Source organism: Tursiops truncatus, chromosome 16 (genome assembly GCF_011762595.2).
Source record: "Tursiops truncatus isolate mTurTru1 chromosome 16, mTurTru1.mat.Y, whole genome shotgun sequence".
Taxonomy (NCBI): Eukaryota; Metazoa; Chordata; class Mammalia; order Artiodactyla; family Delphinidae; genus Tursiops; species Tursiops truncatus.
Window position 1 is genome coordinate 61,611,504 of NC_047049.1, and position 19,578 is coordinate 61,631,081.

General features: G+C 48.2%; 1 protein-coding gene across 1 annotated transcript in view; it reads left to right on the forward strand.

Annotated features, from left to right (window-relative positions):
• Positions 1–19,578, forward strand: part of NPFFR1 (neuropeptide FF receptor 1) — a 32,935-nt gene that overhangs the window by 8,970 nt on the left and 4,387 nt on the right. Inside the window, 3 exon segments of the mRNA XM_073793710.1 lie at positions 8,727–9,041; positions 15,583–15,682; positions 18,919–19,578. Of these exon segments, the coding sequence (XP_073649811.1) occupies positions 8,727–9,041; positions 15,583–15,682; positions 18,919–19,578 (1,075 nt within the window).

A 19,578-nucleotide genomic window follows, 5' to 3' on the forward strand; every position in this document is an offset into this window, starting at 1 on the left:
GGAGTTTTACAGAACATCGTGTGCAGCTGCAGTTGTAGCTTTCCAGTGAGTTAGGGTTGAAAAGTGCACACACACAAGGTACAATGAGAAATGCAGAACCGAAGTGTCAGTGAACGGAAGCCAAGGAAAACTGGTGAAGACAGAGCAAAGAGCTTTCAAAGTCTACGTAAGGATAGCAAATGAACCTGCTCGGGGCTTGGGCATGTGGTGCCCGTAACCTTTACGCACCAGGGAGAGCAGCCAGCGCAGGGCACAGGCAATTTTACTTCAAATGGTGGAAGGAGGAAATTGAAGCCCAAGATAGGTGATTGGATAAGGCGTCAAGCCACATACAATCCAAGCCCAGACAAATGACATCCCAGGGACCTGGAGCCATTTGCAGATGTAATTATTGCCTTAGAGGAAATGACAGGGAATGAAGGAAGTGCCAGAAAACTGAAGATGGGCAAATGTCCTGATTTTCAGAAAGGAAGGAAAGGTAGATTTAAAAAAACCCTAAACTGCTCAGATTGATATTGACCTCTATTATAATTCCAGAATAAATGATCCAACATACAGTGAACACTTAGGAGACAATAAAGCAATCCCACATCTAAGAATTTTCTTCAAAGGCTGCCATCCTGTACGCTTGCAAAGATATGTGCCCAAGCATTCTCATCACACTGCAAAATCGGGAGTCATCCAGATGTCCATAAATTAAGTAAATTAAACAATGAGAACACCTGCAACGGCATGCTGTATAGACATTAAGAACTGTGTTTAGGATTTCATTTAGTGGCACGAAAATATGTTTACTGCCTACTGTGAGTAATTTTTTAAAAAGCAGGTTTTAGAACACATGTTTAGTATGATCCCCTTTATGCAAAATTACATAGGCTTATTATTGGATGTATATGTAAAGTATGTGCAAAGAGATGGTCATTAACATCTTTGGGGGCTCCTGCTTCTGAGAGCACACCCTAAGAGAGCTTATGCCTGGAAGCAGAGGTCAGGAGAGTAAGATGGGAAAGGGAGAAAAGGCAAGAACCAGAACCAGGCATGTGGACGAGCTGGGTTCAGCTATGGGCCAGTAGGGTTCTCTCTCTCTGGTCACCTTCTGAGAAAAGTGCAGAATGCACCTGAGATTTTCGCCACGCAAGACGGGGAGCCGACTGCTGTTTGTTCCTCTCCCCTGGCTGTACTCCCACACGTCTAGGTTGTTCCCGTTGGTGGCTTCAAAGAAAGCAAACCAGAGAGAGCCCTGGTGCAGGCTTGTTGAGGCACTGGAAGTGCAGGGAACTGTCCACCCGGCCAGAATCTTTGGGATGTGTCTGGGAGCATCACAAACGCGTCGGCCACGAGGGTCATCTCTGGGTGTGAAATTTCAGGGATGTTTATTTTACTCTCTTCTTTTGTTGTGCTCCGAACTGCTTTATAGAAAGCACATTGTTTTTTTATAAAAACAAAACAATCTTTTTCAAAAAGAAAGAAAATGATGTAGTGGTCATTAGGAACATATTAGTGCTCACCAAGAACAGATCAGGCTAAACCTACCACATTTCCTCTTTCAGACTGGGTTTCCAAGAGGTAGAAAGATGAATTACGAGATTTCAGCAGGACCCTGCCAAGTTCTCTCATGAGAGCCCTGTGAACTGATGGAGGGTTGCGGGAAGGGGGCTGGAGGACTGATGGCGGGGCTTTCATTAAGACTTTAATGCAGCTTAGAGGTCCCTCGGACTCTGACCTTGACATGACGTTAAGTAATTTAGAGGGAAAATAAAAGGCATGCTCATCAAATCTGTGGATAAGAGCCATGACACCCACATGGCAACAGTTCAAGATTTAAATGAAGGGTATCTGAACATTCTGGAATGCTGGATCAAAACCAAGAAAGTGAAATGTAAATGGAAGTGAAATGCAAAGTCCTGAATTTAGGTCCCCCCCAAAATCAATTGCATACATTTCAAATAGGGGAGATCTGGTTTGTAACCTTGAGGAAAGTTTCTGGGGAGATCAAAATGGATTGACAGTGAGATAGGTCTAGAATCCTGCTTGCTGAAGAGACACTGAGATGTTCAGGGTGGGAAAAATGGCAGGGAGAGGGGGATGACCTTGGGGACAGGTGCCCATTCTTGTTCTGTGTGGCTTCAGGGAGCAGAACTGGGGCAGGTGGGGACAAGTTACAGTAAGACAACTCAACTCAACAACAGGAAGAACCTTCTGTCCCTCAGAGTTGGCCTAGAAGCTGTGTGCTTACCAGGTCTCATTGAGCAAAGGGTCACGGACTGGCCGGATTACTGACTGGAGGGCAGAAGGAGGTATTCTTGGGTGGCTGGCCCCAAAATAGGATCTGGGTGGTCTCTGAGGGCTTGCAGACAGACACCGCAGTCTGCCCAGCCTCCTGCAGAGCTGCTGGGGTCAGTGGGCAGTAGTCCCCCTCAGGCCTTCCACCCTGGGCCTGGGCTGCGTGGTATGCTGTGCAGTGAGACAGCAGAGGACAGCAGTCCCCACCCCACTCCCAGCCCAGCCCCAGTCTAGCGGCGTCCTCAGAGCCCCTGGAAGCCTCCACAGCTGCCTGCCCGGCCTGGGAGCTCCGTGGCTGAGGGAGGCCAGAGGCTGGGAGGATGTCTGCTCACACTGCCTGGTGATGGGTGACTTGTGGGGAAGTGGCCCATGCGGGGGAAGGTCACTGGAGAGAGGAGGGGAGAGGAGCAAGCTAGCTGGTGTCCCTCCAGCACAGGACACAGAAGCTTCTTGGAAGTCCAGGTGGGTTCTGCTTTTCCGTGCCCCCAGAAATGCTGCCAGAGACACTGTCAGAGTTGAGAACCACTGAAGTAGTGAGTATTTTAATCATATTTATCAGTTTCCTACTGATTAGAATGGTTAAAACTCAGTTTAGTGAAAAGGAAAATAAGAGTCGCTTAAAACACCCGCTGTGAATATACACTGTTAACGTTTTTTTGTTTATTTTTCGTCATTTGTTTGGAATGACACACACACACTTTTATACGCAATACAGTTTATAATGCGTGTACATACTATTTTGTAAGCATTTCAACCTTGGCCAGTATTTTCCCTCACACCATCAGAACTTGTTCTATTCCTTAGGTGAATCCCTAGAAGTGGAACGCCTGGCTCCGGGTGTGAGTCTGGTGTCAGGGTGCTGAATGGATGTGCCCCAGTTGCAAAGGCTGAGCGGATGTGTGTCTCTCCAACGCCCCACAGTGCACAGCCACCCTCTGGCGTCACTGAGCGCTTTTCCTCTCTGTGAATCTGATTGATGGAAAGCTTACCCCTGTGTTCTTTTAAAATTGCATTTCTCTGATTACAAAAGAACTTCTTTGTCTCATGTGTTCATTAGTCATTTGTACTGTGTTGTGTTGTGTTCTTCTGTGGGTCCCCAGTGGCTCATGGCCCAGGCTGTGTTCACCCAGGAGGCTTTTGGGAAGTGGGTGCTGAATGGTGAACCCAGGTCTCTAGTCTGGGGCTGAGCTCCTAGGTGGTGGTACCGGGACAGACAAGCAGGTGGCTATAACGATGAAGGTATTAGTGGGAGAGCTGTGAACTCAGAGGCGTACCCAGACGGATTCTGTGCTCAGGAACTTCATTTTGGTGTTGATTTATCTTTCAGGCTCTGCAGGGAGGCCCACACTAAAAGTATTATAAAAATATCATGCTCAGATTCATTGTGCAGTTTAATGCTGTCAGTAGGGCTGCTGCTGGGCTAACACGTATTGAGTGCCATGTGTCCCATATTTCGCCGAGTTCTCTTCTTACGTTATCTCACTCTTTTCAGTAAGTGTGAGCTTATCTCCATTTTGCCAGTGAAGACTTTGGTTTCCAGAGGGGTGATGACTTACCCGAGGTCATAGCCAGGAATTGTGTGTTTCCACTTTAAAGATGAGAACAATAAGTTCCCACATAGATGAGGCGATGTCTTAGTCAGCTTGCGCTGCTATAACAAAATACCATAGACTGGGTGGTTTATAAACAACTGAAATTTACTTCTTACCGTTCTGGCGGTTGGGAAGTCCAAGATCAAGGGGCCAATCCAGTGTCTGGTGAGAACCCGCTTCTTAGTTCACACACGGGCTCCCTGTGTCCTTAGGTGGTGGAAGGGGCAAGGGAACTCTCTGAGATCTCTTTTATAAAGGCGCTAATCCCATTCATGAGAGCTTTCCCTCATGACCTAATTACAGTTGACCCTTGAAAAACACGGGTCTGAACTGCGCTGGTCCACTTATACCCAGATATTGTTTTTTGGTAGATGTGTACTACAGTACTGAACGATCTGTGGCTCGTTGAATCCGTGGATGTGGACCCACAGATACGGAGGGCCGACTGTAAAGTTCTATTCGGATTTTCGACTGCACAGGGGTCCGAGCCCCTAACCACCCCATGTGTTGTTCAAGGGTCAACTATACCTCCCAAAGGCCCTACTTCCAAATACCATCACACTGGGGAAAAGGTTATAGCATATGAATTTTGAGGGGACACAGATATTCCATCTATTGCCTGAAGTCACCAGGAAGGAGAGCCGGGATTTCCCAGTCTGTGTGCATCCACTACCTTCAGGGTATTTGGTCCAACTCCTTTATCTGTGGTTCCCAGACTGGAGTGTCCATCAGAATCACCTGGAGGATGCGTTAAAACAGAGATACCTGGTTTCTGGTTCCCTGGAGTTTCTGGTTCCCTAGATCGGGGGTGATTCCTGAGAATCTGCATTTCTAGCAAGTTCCTGGCGAAGCTGATGCTGCTGGCAGGGGACCACACACTGAGAACCAGTGCACCCCCATCTTCTCTCTGGCCCCAAACTTTCAGTGGCTCACAGCTTGGTCTCTGAGATCATCAGAATGCCCCGGAGATAACCATTATTATACCCTGAGACCTCCAGGAAGCTCCCCGAGTAGAGGAATGGCTCAATTGGGTTCAGCGGATGAAATTTTCACAGGCTGTATGTAGTGTATCCACAAAGGCACCAGGCAGATCCCAGGAAGGACGAGGCCAGTTGTTAATGAGGTCTCCGGCTGCTGGCTTGGGGCCCAGGTCGGGTGGGAGGCCTGCCTGCCTCCAACCCATCTCACCACAGGCCAGGGGAGTTGCCAGGAATAGGAAGCAGTTTTTCCTCCTTGAGAATAAATGCCAGAAACTGGCCTAAGTATAGAGACTGATGCTCAGGCTCAGGGTCCAGGGATGGGCAGGGTTGCTCCCAGACTTCTCAGGGCCAAATGAAAGGCAGTGGGGGAAACAGGCAGACTAGAGTTTAGCTGGGCAGGTTCTGGCAATTCCCTCTACCCATCCACACCCACAGATTTCCCCAAGTCATGCGGGTTGATTTTGAGGCTCATCAAGGGTGAGCTATCTAGGGAGGCTCCCAGCAGACTCTGTGATGGGGGGTTCTTTCCAGAGGACCCTGGAGAAGGCCTTCCAACACCAGAAATGCCAGCCTTGAGCAGGACCCTGTCACCTGATGTCAGGATTTGTCTTTCCTTCCTTTTTCTCCTCATACAAATATTTATCCATTCAACAACCATTTAGTAAAGCATTTACAGTTGTCAGGCCCTGACGAGATGCTGGGGATATGACCACCAACGAAAGAGTGAAGATCCCCTGCTCTCCAGGACCTGACTTTCAAAGGTGGAGGAAAAAACCAATAAACCTGGAAACAAATAAAATATCGGCAGATTGAAGAAAATAAGCAGGATGCTGTGAGAGATAATAATGGGGCACCTAAATTAAATAGAGTAATCGGGTACAGGCTTCTCCGAGAAGACAATGTTTAATTGACAGCTAAAGGAGGGGAAGAGGCAGAGGGAATCGAAAGAGATAAAGGCGTTGAGATTGGAAAGAGCAAGAATGTGTTGGGGGCATCACGAGGTGACCAGAGCACAAAGGGCAAAGGGGAGAGTAGCAGGGGGTGAGGCCAGTGATGACAATAGGAATCAGACCATGCAGTAAAGAGTTTGGATTGTATTCGAGATGCAATGAGGAGTCTAGGCAATAATTGTTAGTGGCTCCTGCTGAAAACATTGGTGAAAAGCTAATGGGGAACTTGACAGTGGAGGGATCAGGCTGACATCAGCTAAGCCCACTGATCAACCTTAGCGTTAAGAAAGAGACCACCTAGGGCTTCCCTGGTGGCGCAGTGGTTGAGAGTCCGCCTGCCGATGCAGGGGATACGGGTTCGTGCCCTGGTCCGGGAAGATCCCACATGCCGCGGAGCACCTGGGCCCGTGAGCCATGGCTGCTGAGCCTGCACGTCCGGAGCCTGTGCTCTGCAATGGGAGAGGCCACAACAGTGAGAGGCCCGCGTATCACAAAAAAAAAAAAAAAAAAAAACAAAAAGCCCAGTCTAGCCTCTTGGAAGATGAGAGGCCACATGGAGGGGAACTAAGACACCATAGCACCAACCACCAGCCTTGTGAGGGAGGTTATCTTGGACCTGCCAGCCCCAGCTGAGCCATCAGATGACCACAGCTGCATGAGTGATCCCATGAGAGACCTGCAGAAGGGCCACTCAGATTCCTAAGCCACAGTGCCATGTCACGAGATTTTGGGGTGGTTCACCACATAATATGGAATAGAAACAGAAACCTTGTTCGGATCCTCACTCAAACAAACCAATTATTTAAAAAATTCTGTAACAATGAGGGAATTTTGAATGCTGGATAACTGATAATACTGTGACATAATGGTTAATTTTGTTAGGTGTGATAATGATACTGGGTTATGGATTTTTCTTGAGTCCTAATTTTTAGAGATACAATCTGAAATATTTATGAATGAAAGGAAGTGATGTGATTGTGCCCCAGAATAATCCAAAGAGAGGTGTGGGTATGGATGAAACAGAATTGGCCTTGAGCTGGTAATTGTTGAAGGCGGATGATGTATACATGGGCGTTCTTTATACTCTTCTCTCTTGTCATGGTTCATTAAACTATATACTCTTGTATATATTCACTATTACATTCTCTCTTGTACATGTTTGACATATTAAAATAAAGATGTTTGGGTACAACTGGCTGCACCTGGAGGGCCTAAGCAGGGGAATATCATTTCCTCTTCTCACTGTGCACCCAAAACTTCCAGCTTCTCCCCCTCCACCGGCAGTCCCTCCACCCCCCTCCTGAGTGCCCCGCTGCACCTGCTGGTCCCTGTTGTCCCCACTGTGCCAGGTCATCGGCCTGTGCTCCCCCAGGGTCTTTCTAGCCTCCAGGTCCCAAGCCTCTGGCCGTCCTCCAGGCCAGTGGCTGAGCTCTGGATGCAACAGAAGATTCCCCTAAAGACTCCTCATCTCCTGGAACAGGCCACATTCAGTCCCAGAGGAAGGCAGGAGGAGAGTTTACAAGACGACATCATGAGTCACCATAACTAGGGACTTCCCAGAAGAGCTGTGGTTGGACACTCAGCCGCTCCCTTCCATACGTGTCTAGAGAGACACACACTGAAGCCTGGGATGAATTAGAGACACACGGAGCAGGGCCAACTCTGTTGCAGACTCCTGTGTCCCCTTGAGCGAGTCTGGGAACCCCTCTGATCCCAGTTCTCCCATTTCAAATGGGGCTAATACCTAACCTGTTTACCTCACGGGGTAACGGGGAGGGTTAGATCAAATAATAGACACGGAAGCGCTTTGTTAAATGCTGTGCAAATGAGGCAGCTGATACCGCCATGGGAGGAGGTAAAGGATGGGTGGTGGCCTTGGCTTCGGATGGTCTTCCGGAGAATTTAACGTGTGCTTTCTTTGATCCTCAGCCCTGGTTCAGAGTCCCCTTTCGCTCTCTCTCCCTCTATGGCCTTCTTGCCTTCCCCAACTAAAGTTCTGTGGACATGATGATGAGGGATAGCAAAGATTTTGAGGGTCTAATAGTTAGGATCCCAGAAGAAAACAAGTGGTGCACTCAGAAAGGATTTAACAGAAGAGAGTTTAATAGAGAGACTTTACAGTGGGTAGTGGAAGGCAGGAGAACCAGCATGGGATGGTGACTCACCCAGCAACTGGCAGTCACAGGAAGCGGTCAGTGCAGAGAGGGAACGGTGTCACTGTGGCTCTGCGAGAGCTGGAGCCATGGGAGAGGAGTCACCCAGCAGGAGCTGTGCCCATAAAGACAGCCCCACAGGAGACCTGGTCCAGGCAGGGACGGAGTCAGGAGATGAATACCCTGACTTCTCTCTCCTCCATTCCTTCAAGCTCCTTCAGTGCCTCCCATTGGCTGAACCCAGTCAAAAACCAGAGGGCAGGGAATAGAATCTAAAAAAGAGTGGATATATGTATACGTATAACTGACTCCCTTTGCTGTACAGCAGAAACTAACACAACATTGTAAATCAACTATACACCAGTAAACAAACAAACAAGCAAACAGCCCAGAGCGCAAGGGAACTTGGGTCCTACAGTCCTGATGTAATGTAGTCCTGAGAAGTCAGCCTCTGGGGCAGAGAGCAGGGCTGAGAAGGATGGAGGCTAGATGGGGCAGAGGGGGATTGTCTGCAAATGGAGAAGAGCCAACATTGGGAAATGAGGTGAGTGGTGGACAAGACGGGGTGGGAGGTGTGAGATCAGGGTTTGAGTGGCTGTGGGGTAGAAGTCTTGCGTCAGTGCATCCAATTGCAGTTGGAGTTGAGTACATGATCTGGGTATTAGGGCAGGGGCAGGGTTTGGAGCGCAGAAGGATCTCACCAGCGGTGAGAAGTCAGTCATCTCTTCTTCGCCTGGGGTCCTGACCCGTGTGCTCCTTTGCTCCTAGGGAAGCCCTCCCAGCCTTCCAACAGCAGCCGGCCCCCATGCCAGAATGGGAGTGATGCCGAGGCCAACACTACTGCAAACCTCACCTTCTCCTCCTACTACCAGCACTCCTCCCTGGTGGCTGCCGTGTTCATTGTGGCCTACGCGCTCATCTTCCTCCTCTGCATGGTGGGCAACACCCTGGTCTGCTTCATTGTGCTCAAGAACCGGCACATGTGCACCGTCACCAACATGTTTATCCTCAACCTGGCCGTCAGCGACCTGCTGGTGGGCATTTTCTGCATGCCCACCACCCTCGTGGACAACCTCATCACTGGTGAGTGGAAGCACTAGAGGCAGCAGGAGTACCCCTACCCCTGAAATCATGGCTGGCCTGGTCTCTTGGCCGAGATGCCATTGTCTCAAAATCTCAGGACAGCCTTGTGGCTGAGGGATTCGACTAGAAATAACAGATGTAATGAGTTAATCATTTTCTATGTTCCAGGCATTGTGTGATTTACTCTTCCTGCATGATCTTAACTAATCCTCACGACAACCCAATGAAGTATGCGTTATCGTTACCCCCAATGTATGGATGAGAAAACGGATGCGCAGAGTGATTAAGGGGCAGGTCTGTAGTTTACACAGCTAAGCGTCAAGTCCCACATTCACACATCTATATTTCTAACCACTACACTGTTCAATCCTACTCTCCCAGGTAGCTCCCTTGGGCAGAACTAGAGCCAGCGGGAAGAAGCTGGAGGGAGGCAGGTTTCCTCTGAATAAGGACCTAAAAACTTATTTGAGTTGTTTTCCAACGAAAGAGTGTTCTCTCGTACAGGTATTGTGCTCCCTGTCACTGGGAGTGTCTAAGTAGGGACTGGCTGGCTGTTTAGCAGGGATTTTGTAGAAGGGATCCAAGCAGAACTAGACAAGCCGACCGCTAAATTCCTGCCTATCATCCTGCAAATAGCAGAAGGATCCTACCGTCATCTATTCTCTCTCCTGTGATTTGCCTTTCTTACTTCAGAATAAGCCTCCACAGACTAACTGGTGGGAAGGACTAGTTTCCAGAGCTGTGGAGACCCCTAGAGGTCTGTGCCTGCAGGTTCTGAGCTCAGAGCTCCCAGGAACTCAGGATTCAAATGGACAGCCCCATATGGAGTGACTTAGCGGACTTGAGGCTGGGGGACTAGCAGCCTATGTTTCTGTAGGTTCCAGGACCCAGAAAGTGGAGCCGGGGCTGCCAGCTTCCCGTCGGCTGTACCGGCTGTGCCTGGTGGGATCTTTAATCACAGCTGAATCCCAGGTTCTTTCAGGGCTGCTGAACAGAAACTGCATCCTTCTTCCCAAAACACATAGGCAAACATATGCATGCATGCACACACGTGCAGAGGTGCACACACATACAGGCGCACGCACGCACACACACACCAGTTAACAATGATATGGTGAGGTCACTAGTGGGTTAAGGTGGTGTCTGCCGGTCCTTTTCACATGTGTAGATTTAAAAAATTGTTTAAATTGACAACACATTCACATGGTTCAATGGTCAAAAGCTAACAAAAGGTATCCAGTGAAAAGTGCTCCTTCCACTTCTGTGCTCTGGCCTTCCAGCTCTCTCCTGGGAGGGAACCGATGCTGCCCGTGTCTTGTATGTCTTCCCCAAAATACTTTGTGTAAGTACAAGCACTTTCCAAAAATATTTTATATAAGTACAAGCAAATTAAGGAAATGCTAACTTTCTAACCAGTCAGTTCTGCACCTTTACTTTTTCCCTGCTTAAAAATGTAATTTGTAAATAGGATTCGTTAAAATTAACTTACATAGAGTAAGTTACTCCATACTAATAAATGAAAGAGGTTTTTATTCTTTTTTTACAACTGTTTAGAATTCCATTGTATAGATGTACTACAATTTATTTAACCAATCTCTTTTTGATGGGTATTTACGTTGTTTCTAATAGAATCTTCTGCAAGAAAAGAAAACTTCACATAGCTTTTCTTTCTTTGTCTTTGTTTCTGTTTTTTTGAATTCAGGTGCAGAGAGTTGAATTATTCGCATCCACTGTTCCTGGCACTATGTGACTTCACTGTGTTGGGAAGCCCCTTGTGTATCTTTATTCATTCCCTTCTGTACCCTTACCCCACTCCAAACCCCCTCCCCCACTGACAGGCAAACATTCTATTAAATGTAATGTTTGTGATTTGCATGCGTTCTTACAAAATGTGCATTGTACATGTGTGCATGTTTTACATTTAAATATTTTGTTAAGGTATAATTTAACATACAAAAACCCCACCCTTTTTAGTGTACAGTTCCACAAGTTTTGACAAACATATACAGTCATGTAGTTACAATCAAGATATAGAACAACTTCATTGTCCCCCAAAACTCCCCCTTGTTCCTTTGTAGTTGCTGCTTCCCTCTGCTCCCTGGCACCATTGATCTGTTTTCCTGTAGGGACAGAAAATATCGTTTTGCCTTTGCAAGAATATTATATAAATGGAATCATACAGTATGTAGCCTTTTGAATCTGGGTGTGTTTTGTTTTGCTTTCTTTTACTTTCTATTTTGAAATAATTTTAGATAGATGTACTGAAAAGTTGCAAAAATGGTAGAGTGTTCCTGTATACTCTTCACATACCTTCCCTTAATGTTATTATTATTTTCTTTTTTCTGGAGGAGATTAAGCTTTTATTTCTTTTAAATTTATTTTATTTATATTTTATACAGCAGGTTCTTATTAGTTATCTATTTTATACATATTAGTGTATATATGTCAATCCCAACCTCCCAATTCATCCCACCACCCGCCCCCCACCCCCTGCTTTCCTTGCTTGGTGTCCATACCTGTGTTTTCTACATCTGTGTCTCTATTTCTGCCTTGCAAACTGGTTCATCTGTACCATTTTTCTAGATTCCACGTATATGCATTAATATACGATATCTGTTTTTCTCTTTCTGACTTACTTCACTCTGTATGACAGTCTCTAGGTCCATCCACGTTTGTACAAATGACCCAATTTCATTCCTTTTTATGGCTGAGTAATATCCCATTGTATATATGTACTACATCTTCTTTATCCATTCCTCTGTTGATGGACACAGGTTGCTTCCATGACCTGGCTATTGTAAATAGTGCTGCAATGAACATTGGGGTGCATGTGTCTTTTTAAAAATAATTAATTAATTAATTATTGGCTGTGTTGGGTCTTCGTTGCTTCACACCGGTTTTCTCTAGTTGCGGTGAGCAGGGGCTACTCTTCTTTGTGGTGTGCGGGCTTCTCATTGCAGTGGCTTCTCTTGTTGAGGAGTACGGGCTCTAGGCACGAAGGCTTCAGTAGTTGTGGCATGTGGGCTCAGTAGTTGTGGCTCGTGGGCTCTAGAGGGCAGGCTCAGTAGTTGTGGCGCATGGGCTTAGTTGCTCCCCGACATGTGGGATCTTCCCGGACCAGGGCTTGAACCCGTGTCCGCTGCATTAGCAGGTGGATTCTTAACCACTGCTCCACCAGGGAAGACCTGGGGTGCATGTGTCATTTTGAATTATGGCTTTCTCTGGGTATATGCCCAGTAGTGGGATCGCTGGATCATATGGTAGTTCTATTTTTAGTTTTTTAAGGAACCTCCATACTGTTCTCCATAGTGGCTGTATCAATTTACATCCCCACCAACAGTGCATGAGGGTTTCCTTTTCTCCACACCCTCTCCAGCATTTGTTGTTTGTTAGATTTTCTGATGATGCCCATTCTAACTGCCCTTAATGTTAATATCCTAAATAACCATAGTATAATGATTGAAACCTGGAAATTAGCATTGATACAATACTATTAACTCATCTGCATACTTTATTTGAATTTCACTCCTTTCCCCACAAAGGAGTCCCCTGGAGTCCTTTTCTAGTCCAGGATCCAACTGAGGGCCATACATTGTATCTGTTTTTTGTTCGTTTGTTTTCTCCAACCTGTGACTGTTCCTTGGTTCTGGACTTTCCTGACCTTGACGTGTTTGAAGAATACTGATCAGTTATTCTGCAGAAACCCCAGAAACTTGGGTTTGCCTTATGTTTTCTTACAATTAGATTTAGTTTATGCATATTTGATGAGAATACTACAGAAGACATATTGATAAGGCACGCACTATCAATACGTATTAATGGTGGTGTTGATGTTGATCACTTTGTTAATGTGGTGTCTGCCAGATTTTTCCATTGTAAAGCTACCATTTTTCCCTTTATAATTAATAAGTATCTCATAGGGAGATGCTTTGAGACTACGCAAATGCCTTGTTTCTCACTATCCTTTTACTCACTAAGAGCATCCATTGGATGGTTCCTGCCTGCAACAGTTATTACTGTTATATTTCCTCAGTGTTGATCTTCTACTTAACATCATTCCCCCTACATTTATTTTACTCTATGGGTTATAACCCAGCTTTACCATTATTTTGTTGCTTAAATTGCCCCCAGTTTTGACTATTGGGAGCTCTTTCAATTTGGCTCCTGTGTCCTTTTGACATGCCACCATGGACTTTTTTTAGTCTCTCCTTACTTTCTGGCACCATAAAGAGTTCCAGGCTCACCTTGTATGTTCCCTGCTCCAGCCCTGGAATCAATCAACAATTTCTCTAAGAAGGTCTGGTTCCTTATATTGGAGAATGACATTTAGAAACCAAGACCTCGGCACTAGATGTGATCGTTGGCACTGGGGTTTCATTGCTTCTAGGCCCTCTCGAGGGACAGAGCCAGGAAATATATGTGTGCTAACACACACATACTTAACATGTGCATCTTTATTTCTATATCTATCCATCTGTATGGATATTGGAAACTATTATGCCTCTGATTCCAATCTAATATTACAGGATCATTTTAACTTTCCTCTTTTCCTCGCCTGTAACTTCTTTCTCTAACAGTGAGAAATCTAACTCTACTTATCCACAATATATTTACTTATTTGTTCCATCTTGGTATACACATAAGGTAGGTTCAGTATTGCTAACCCATACCCTTGTGAGAGACACATTTATTGATGAGAGTGTAGTGTACGTGTATAGTTCTTTTTGTAATCTTATAGTATACGGTCAAAATACTGTTTTCCAAAGTTACCGAGGTTAGTTTCTTGCTTCCCCATTCCCCTTCAGTGTGGTTATTTTATTCATTTGTAATGCATTTAGGTTCATTTGTTATTGTTTGTGTCCCACTTTGGGTTTCCCCCACATCCTGATGTTAATTAACTTATTTTTTGAAGATGTGAAACATTGCCATAATTCTAAGGAGTCAGATCCATACAAAAAGATATACTCGGAGGAGGGTCACTCCTCTGTCATCTCTACTACCCATTCTTCCTCATTCTTACCGCCTCCCTGTATAGGTAGCCAGTCTCATTATTTTCTGATCTACCTTCCTATACTTCCTTTGTACAAATAAGCAGATAAGTGTATATTTTCCTATATCCCCTTCTTTCTTACATGAAGGGTAATATACTATAGATACTCTTTGCACTGTGCTTTTTGCATTTAGCAGTATATTTTGAAAACTTCTTCATATCAGTTCATAGAGGTCTTCCTTATTCTTTTTTACAGCTGTATAATACTCTTCTGTGTGGATGTACCATAGTTTATTCAACAACTTCTTTATATGGGCATTTAGATTGTTTCTGATATTTTGCAATTACAACAATGCTACAATGAATAACTCTGTGCATATGTATTTTGTGTCATCAGAGGTGTATATTCAGGACAGAGTGAGATTGTCAGGTCAAAAGATAAGTGCAGAGGTTAGGCATCGCCTAGTTCCCCTCCAGAAGGACTGTATCGGTTTTCATTCCCACCACCGATGTCTGAGAGCTCCTATTTCTCCACAGCAAATACCATTTGCATTTTTTAAATTATGAATGAGGTTTGAACATTTTTTTCATGTCTATCAGGCTGCTGTCTACAGCGATCTTGACTTTCCATGACATTTAAACTCCCTGGCACCCAGACCAAACTCACCACTAATCCATAGTGATTTAGGGACAAAGAGACTGTAAGTCGATTAGTCTCCCCCTCAGTTTCACATCTGTAAAAAGGAGAGAATAATGGGGCTGCTGTGAGGATTGAGTGAGCCAGTGCTCGGCATCTAGTAAGTGTGCAGGAAGAAAATCAAGGCTGGTGAAAGAAGACCCCAGCCTTGGAAGATGACTCCTGTCTGCAGGCATAGCAGACAAGAACAAGGTGGGCCCCCCCGCCCTGCCCCCAGGCCTAAAGGGGCAGAAACACTAAGCAGTTACCAACACACGGCCTCAGGTAGCCAAGATGTGGACCTGGCTACTAGTCCTGAGAGCAGGTGGGACCCAGATCTCATGAGAAAGCAGAAGCTTGGGGATCAGAGTGAGGACATCAGGTAGGAGGGGCTAGAGCTGCTTATACCTCCCCCTGCCTGACAGTCAGGCTTGATCTGTCCTAGTGGTTCTCAACTTTGACTGCCACTCAAATCTCCTGGGTAGATTTGGAAAATATGGCTGTCTGGTGTGAGCCTGGGCACTGGTCCTTTTCCAAGTTCTCCATTGATTCTAGTGAGCAGCCAGGGCTGAGAACCACTGACCTAGAACCTGGAACAGGGCTATGGGAGCAGAAAGCCAGGCAGGGCTGGATGGATCTAAAATTCATGGAGAGAAATCGCTGGTCAGTATAAAGACTGTCTCTAATAGGACTGTCCACGGTGGTATTGGCTGCTCGGTTCCTCACTCCTGGAAGTGTGTAAGCAGAGGCAGGATGACGACCTGGCAGGACATGGAGGAAAGATGCAACCCAGAGGAGACTGGCCCCGATGGCCGGAGGTCTCTGGCTCTCTGCGAATGAGGCATCTCTCACTCTGGTGGCTTCTGTCATTGCAGGGTGGCCCTTCGACAACGCCACATGCAAGATGAGCGGCTTGGTGCAGGGCATGTCCGTGTCAGCTTCTGTTTTCACACTGGTGGCCATTGCCGTGGAAAGGTGAGAAGGTTCCTGTCTGGTTATCCCGGGCCTGGCACTAGGCCAAGCTGCTGTCTCCACTTCTGGGCCTGCCAGGAGGCCGGGGCTGCTCTGTGGTCGGTGGGGCTGAATCCTGAGCCACAGAGGCAAGGGTTGTGGGGCTGGCTGCCTTCTAGACTTGGGGGACTGCAGAGGACACTGCCACCTCCTTCTGGAAGGCCCGGAGGCAGCTCCTGAGGAGGTTTAAGAGGGATTCCTGGGCCCTAAGAGGAGCTTGGGGGCAGTCCTTGTTTCCTGAGCAGCAGGCCTCCTTGCAGGTCCCTGATTCCCCATCTCCACTGTGTCCAGCTACTTCTGGTCTTTCCGCCTCAGATTCCATCAGATTCTCTGATAAGCATGGGTCTGCTAATGGAATGGAGCCAGGGACCAAGGAGGCTTTCTTTGCAGGCAACACATCTGACCCAACTGCAGTAGGTCCTCCTCTCCATCCTCCCTCTCAGTGAGCCCTTTCAATAAGGGCTCACTCCAGGCACTTCCCCCAGGGCAAGGGAGGCAGGCAGGTAAGCTGGAGGGCTGCCTAGCTGCATGACCTTGGTTAAGTCAATTAACTGCTCTGAGTCTCAGTCTTCTCATCTGTAAAATGGTAAATATCCTACAGGGTGGCTGGGAGGCTTCGGTGAACTTCTGTTTGTAAAGCTGATACACACCACCTGGCACAGAGACCAAATGTCAGCTGTTAATATTATTCTATTTCTTCCTTACATCCACACCCTCCTCCTTGTCTGCTTCCCAACATGGGCACCTACTGGCTCCACCCTTTCTAGAATCTAGTGCCTTCATCCTCTCTCCACTTTGGCCCTCATCAAACCCAGTCTTCTGTGACCCAGTGAAGTAGGCAGCTGGGGAGATAGAACTGGGTTCCTGTCTGCAAGGCCACTGGTGGTGGGGGAAGTCCTCCTTCACTGACCTTCATTTTGTTGTCATCGTTAACGATAGGTGAGTGTGCAGTGTCTCCCAGTAGTGTTTGGACTATTCTTCAAGTTCCTGTCTCCTCCAGGAAGCCTTCCTGGTCTGCCCCAGGATTCCCCTCCATCCATTAAGTGTTATTGCACTTACAGCCAGTACTACGTGCTTTAAGAATTATTTGTTCTCTGGCAATTCCTTAAGTATGTGATGCTATGAGACCAGTAGGCCAGAGTCAGGTAGGTTGAGAAAACAAGTCTTGAGATTGGCTGTGGGGAAAGTAGAAAGTGTTGTCAGGCTGGGGAAAGGGTGGGGAGTCGGGAGAGCAGGACACAGTTTGCTGAAGTAGAAAGAGCAACATGGCTGGGAGTCAGCTCTAGGCCTGTGTTCTAGTCTAGGTTCAGCTCCTAAACTGCCCCATGACTTCCTTAGACTAATCAGATTGGCATCCTCGACCAGGAGAACTGGGCACAGGTATTTTTTTAAATGCTTCAGGAGAGCCTAATGCACAGTGAGGGTTTCCGGCTGCAGGTTTATACGGCACAGCGGAGCAACACAAATCTGGGCTCAAGGCTGGTCCTTGCTACTTGCTAGCTGTGTGACCTTGAGCCAGTTACTTATCACCTCTGAATCCCAGTTTCCTCAGATGTAAATTAAGGGTGTAATAATAATCACTGCTGAGACATCCTAATGAGGAAATGGTGCAGGTCTGTCCTAATTCTGTGGAGGCACTGTTGGAAGGACGCTGGCCAAGGTGACATAGGGACAACCTGTCATGTAGACTCTACACCTGAACCCCCAAGATTTTCTGGAGAAGCCATAAACAGCTAAAAATTGTTTTCTCTGATACACCTACCCGATCGGCCTACTCAAGGACAGAATGTGCGGACTTATAGCTCTGCAACCTGTGAATAGCCACTGGACTCCTTGCCCAGCCTGTAGGGCCTTCCTACCGCCCCGTGGCTTACCTCTCCAAACAGCTAGACCCAACCATTCGGGGATGGCAACCATGCCTTTGGGCCCTAGCAGCAGCAGCTGAACTGACCAAACAAACTCAAACTGACTCTGGCCCACCCACTCACTAACCGTGTTTTCCTTCCACCGGCTGGTCGACCTCCTAGGCCACAAGTCTCTCTCCCTCCTGGGCCCCTCCCGCATCCAGGAGTTCCACCTACTGTTCATTGAAAACCCAGCTATTTCTCTTGATCTCTCCCCTCACCTGAACCCGGCTTCCCTCCCGCCCATCTCTGGCACCGGGGGTTTTCTATCCCATTCCTGCCCTCATGTCATAGAAGCCTTCAAACCACCAAGAGAGAGACTCTTTGACACCCCTCTTTCAAACCCGGACCGCACCCTCTTTGTAGCATGCTCGCTCCCTGTTTTCTTAGGTTCCTTCGCAGGCGCGTGGAGGAAGTCTCTCGGGTGGCCACAAACCAAATGCTCCTCGGCCCTTACAACTTGCTTCCTACAGAACCCCCCACTGGTCTCCCCTAAGCCTTGGACCTCTGGTCGCCCGACTCCCTTTTCGACGCCCCCATTCAGCATGAAGTAGCCAGAGATCAGAACGCCGCCCCATTACACCAAAGATGTCGGGGTGTAAGGCCAACTGGCCCGAGGCAGGGGAACACAATCAGATTCACAGGTTGCATCAGACCGAAACTCTCCGGACCACCCAGTTCCAGAAACTGACCTGGGGACTTTGCACCCGGCCCAGCCTTCCTGCCTTTCGAGGGGCGGGACTAACGGCCCCCCAGGATACCCGAAAAGACCACCAAATAAGGAATACCCTGCGCCTTCCCAGATTCACCACACCCCTTTCCCTTCTTCCCCTATAAAATCTTGCCCAACCCTCGCCCGGGTGCGACTTCTCTGGCCCCTTTCTCTCGGACCAGTGAACCTCGCCCTGGATCGCTCCCTAATAAAGCTCACTTGAAGCTTTCCTGTTTCGCGGTGCCCTTTGTTAAGATCCGACCTTACACCTGCCAGCTAATGTTTATCCCCCGAAGTGCACAAACAGGATTCAGCTCTTGTAAAACCCTCCTTTTGCCTTTGTTGCGTGGCTACTCAGCCGAGGAGCTGACTCCCCAACAGGTGAGAAACCAGTTTGTTTGCAAACGAACTTAATTAACATCTGAGCCTTCTTTGATGCCACCTAAGGTGCAAGGTCGAAGGTGGAGTGCCCCTACCCCGCTCCCAGCCCTCCGCCCTCAATCGGGGATGGCTCTCATCCGTGGGGCCACTGGGATCCCTGGGACCCGCCCAGACCCCCGCTTCTCTTTCCTCCGTCGCCGCAGGTTTCGCTGCATCGTGCACCCTTTCCGCGAGAAGCTGACCCTGCGGAAGGCGCTGGTCACCATCGTGGTCATCTGGGCCCTGGCCCTGCTCATCATGTGCCCCTCGGCCGTCACGCTGACCGTCACGCGCGAGGAGCACCACTTCATGGTGGACGCCCGCAACCGCTCTTACCCGCTCTACTCGTGCTGGGAGGCCTGGCCCGAGAAGGGCATGCGCAGGGTCTACACGGCCGTGCTCTTCTCGCACATCTACCTGGCGCCGCTGGCGCTGATCGTGGTCATGTACGCGCGCATCGCCCGCAAGCTGTGCAAGGCCCCGGGGCCCGCGCGCACCGGCGAGGAGGCGGCCGGGGAGGGCGGCCGCGGCGCCCGGCGCAGGGCCCGGGTGGTGCACATGCTGGTCATGGTGGCGCTGTTCTTCACGCTGTCCTGGCTGCCTCTCTGGGCCCTGCTGCTGCTCATCGACTACGGGCAGCTGAGCGAGCCGCAGCTGCACCTGGTCACCGTCTACGCCTTCCCCTTAGCCCACTGGCTGGCCTTCTTCAACAGCAGCGCCAACCCCATCATCTACGGCTACTTCAACGAGAACTTCCGCCGCGGCTTCCAGGCCGCCTTCCGCGCCCAGCTCTGCCCGCTGCCGTGGGGGAGCCACCGGGAGGC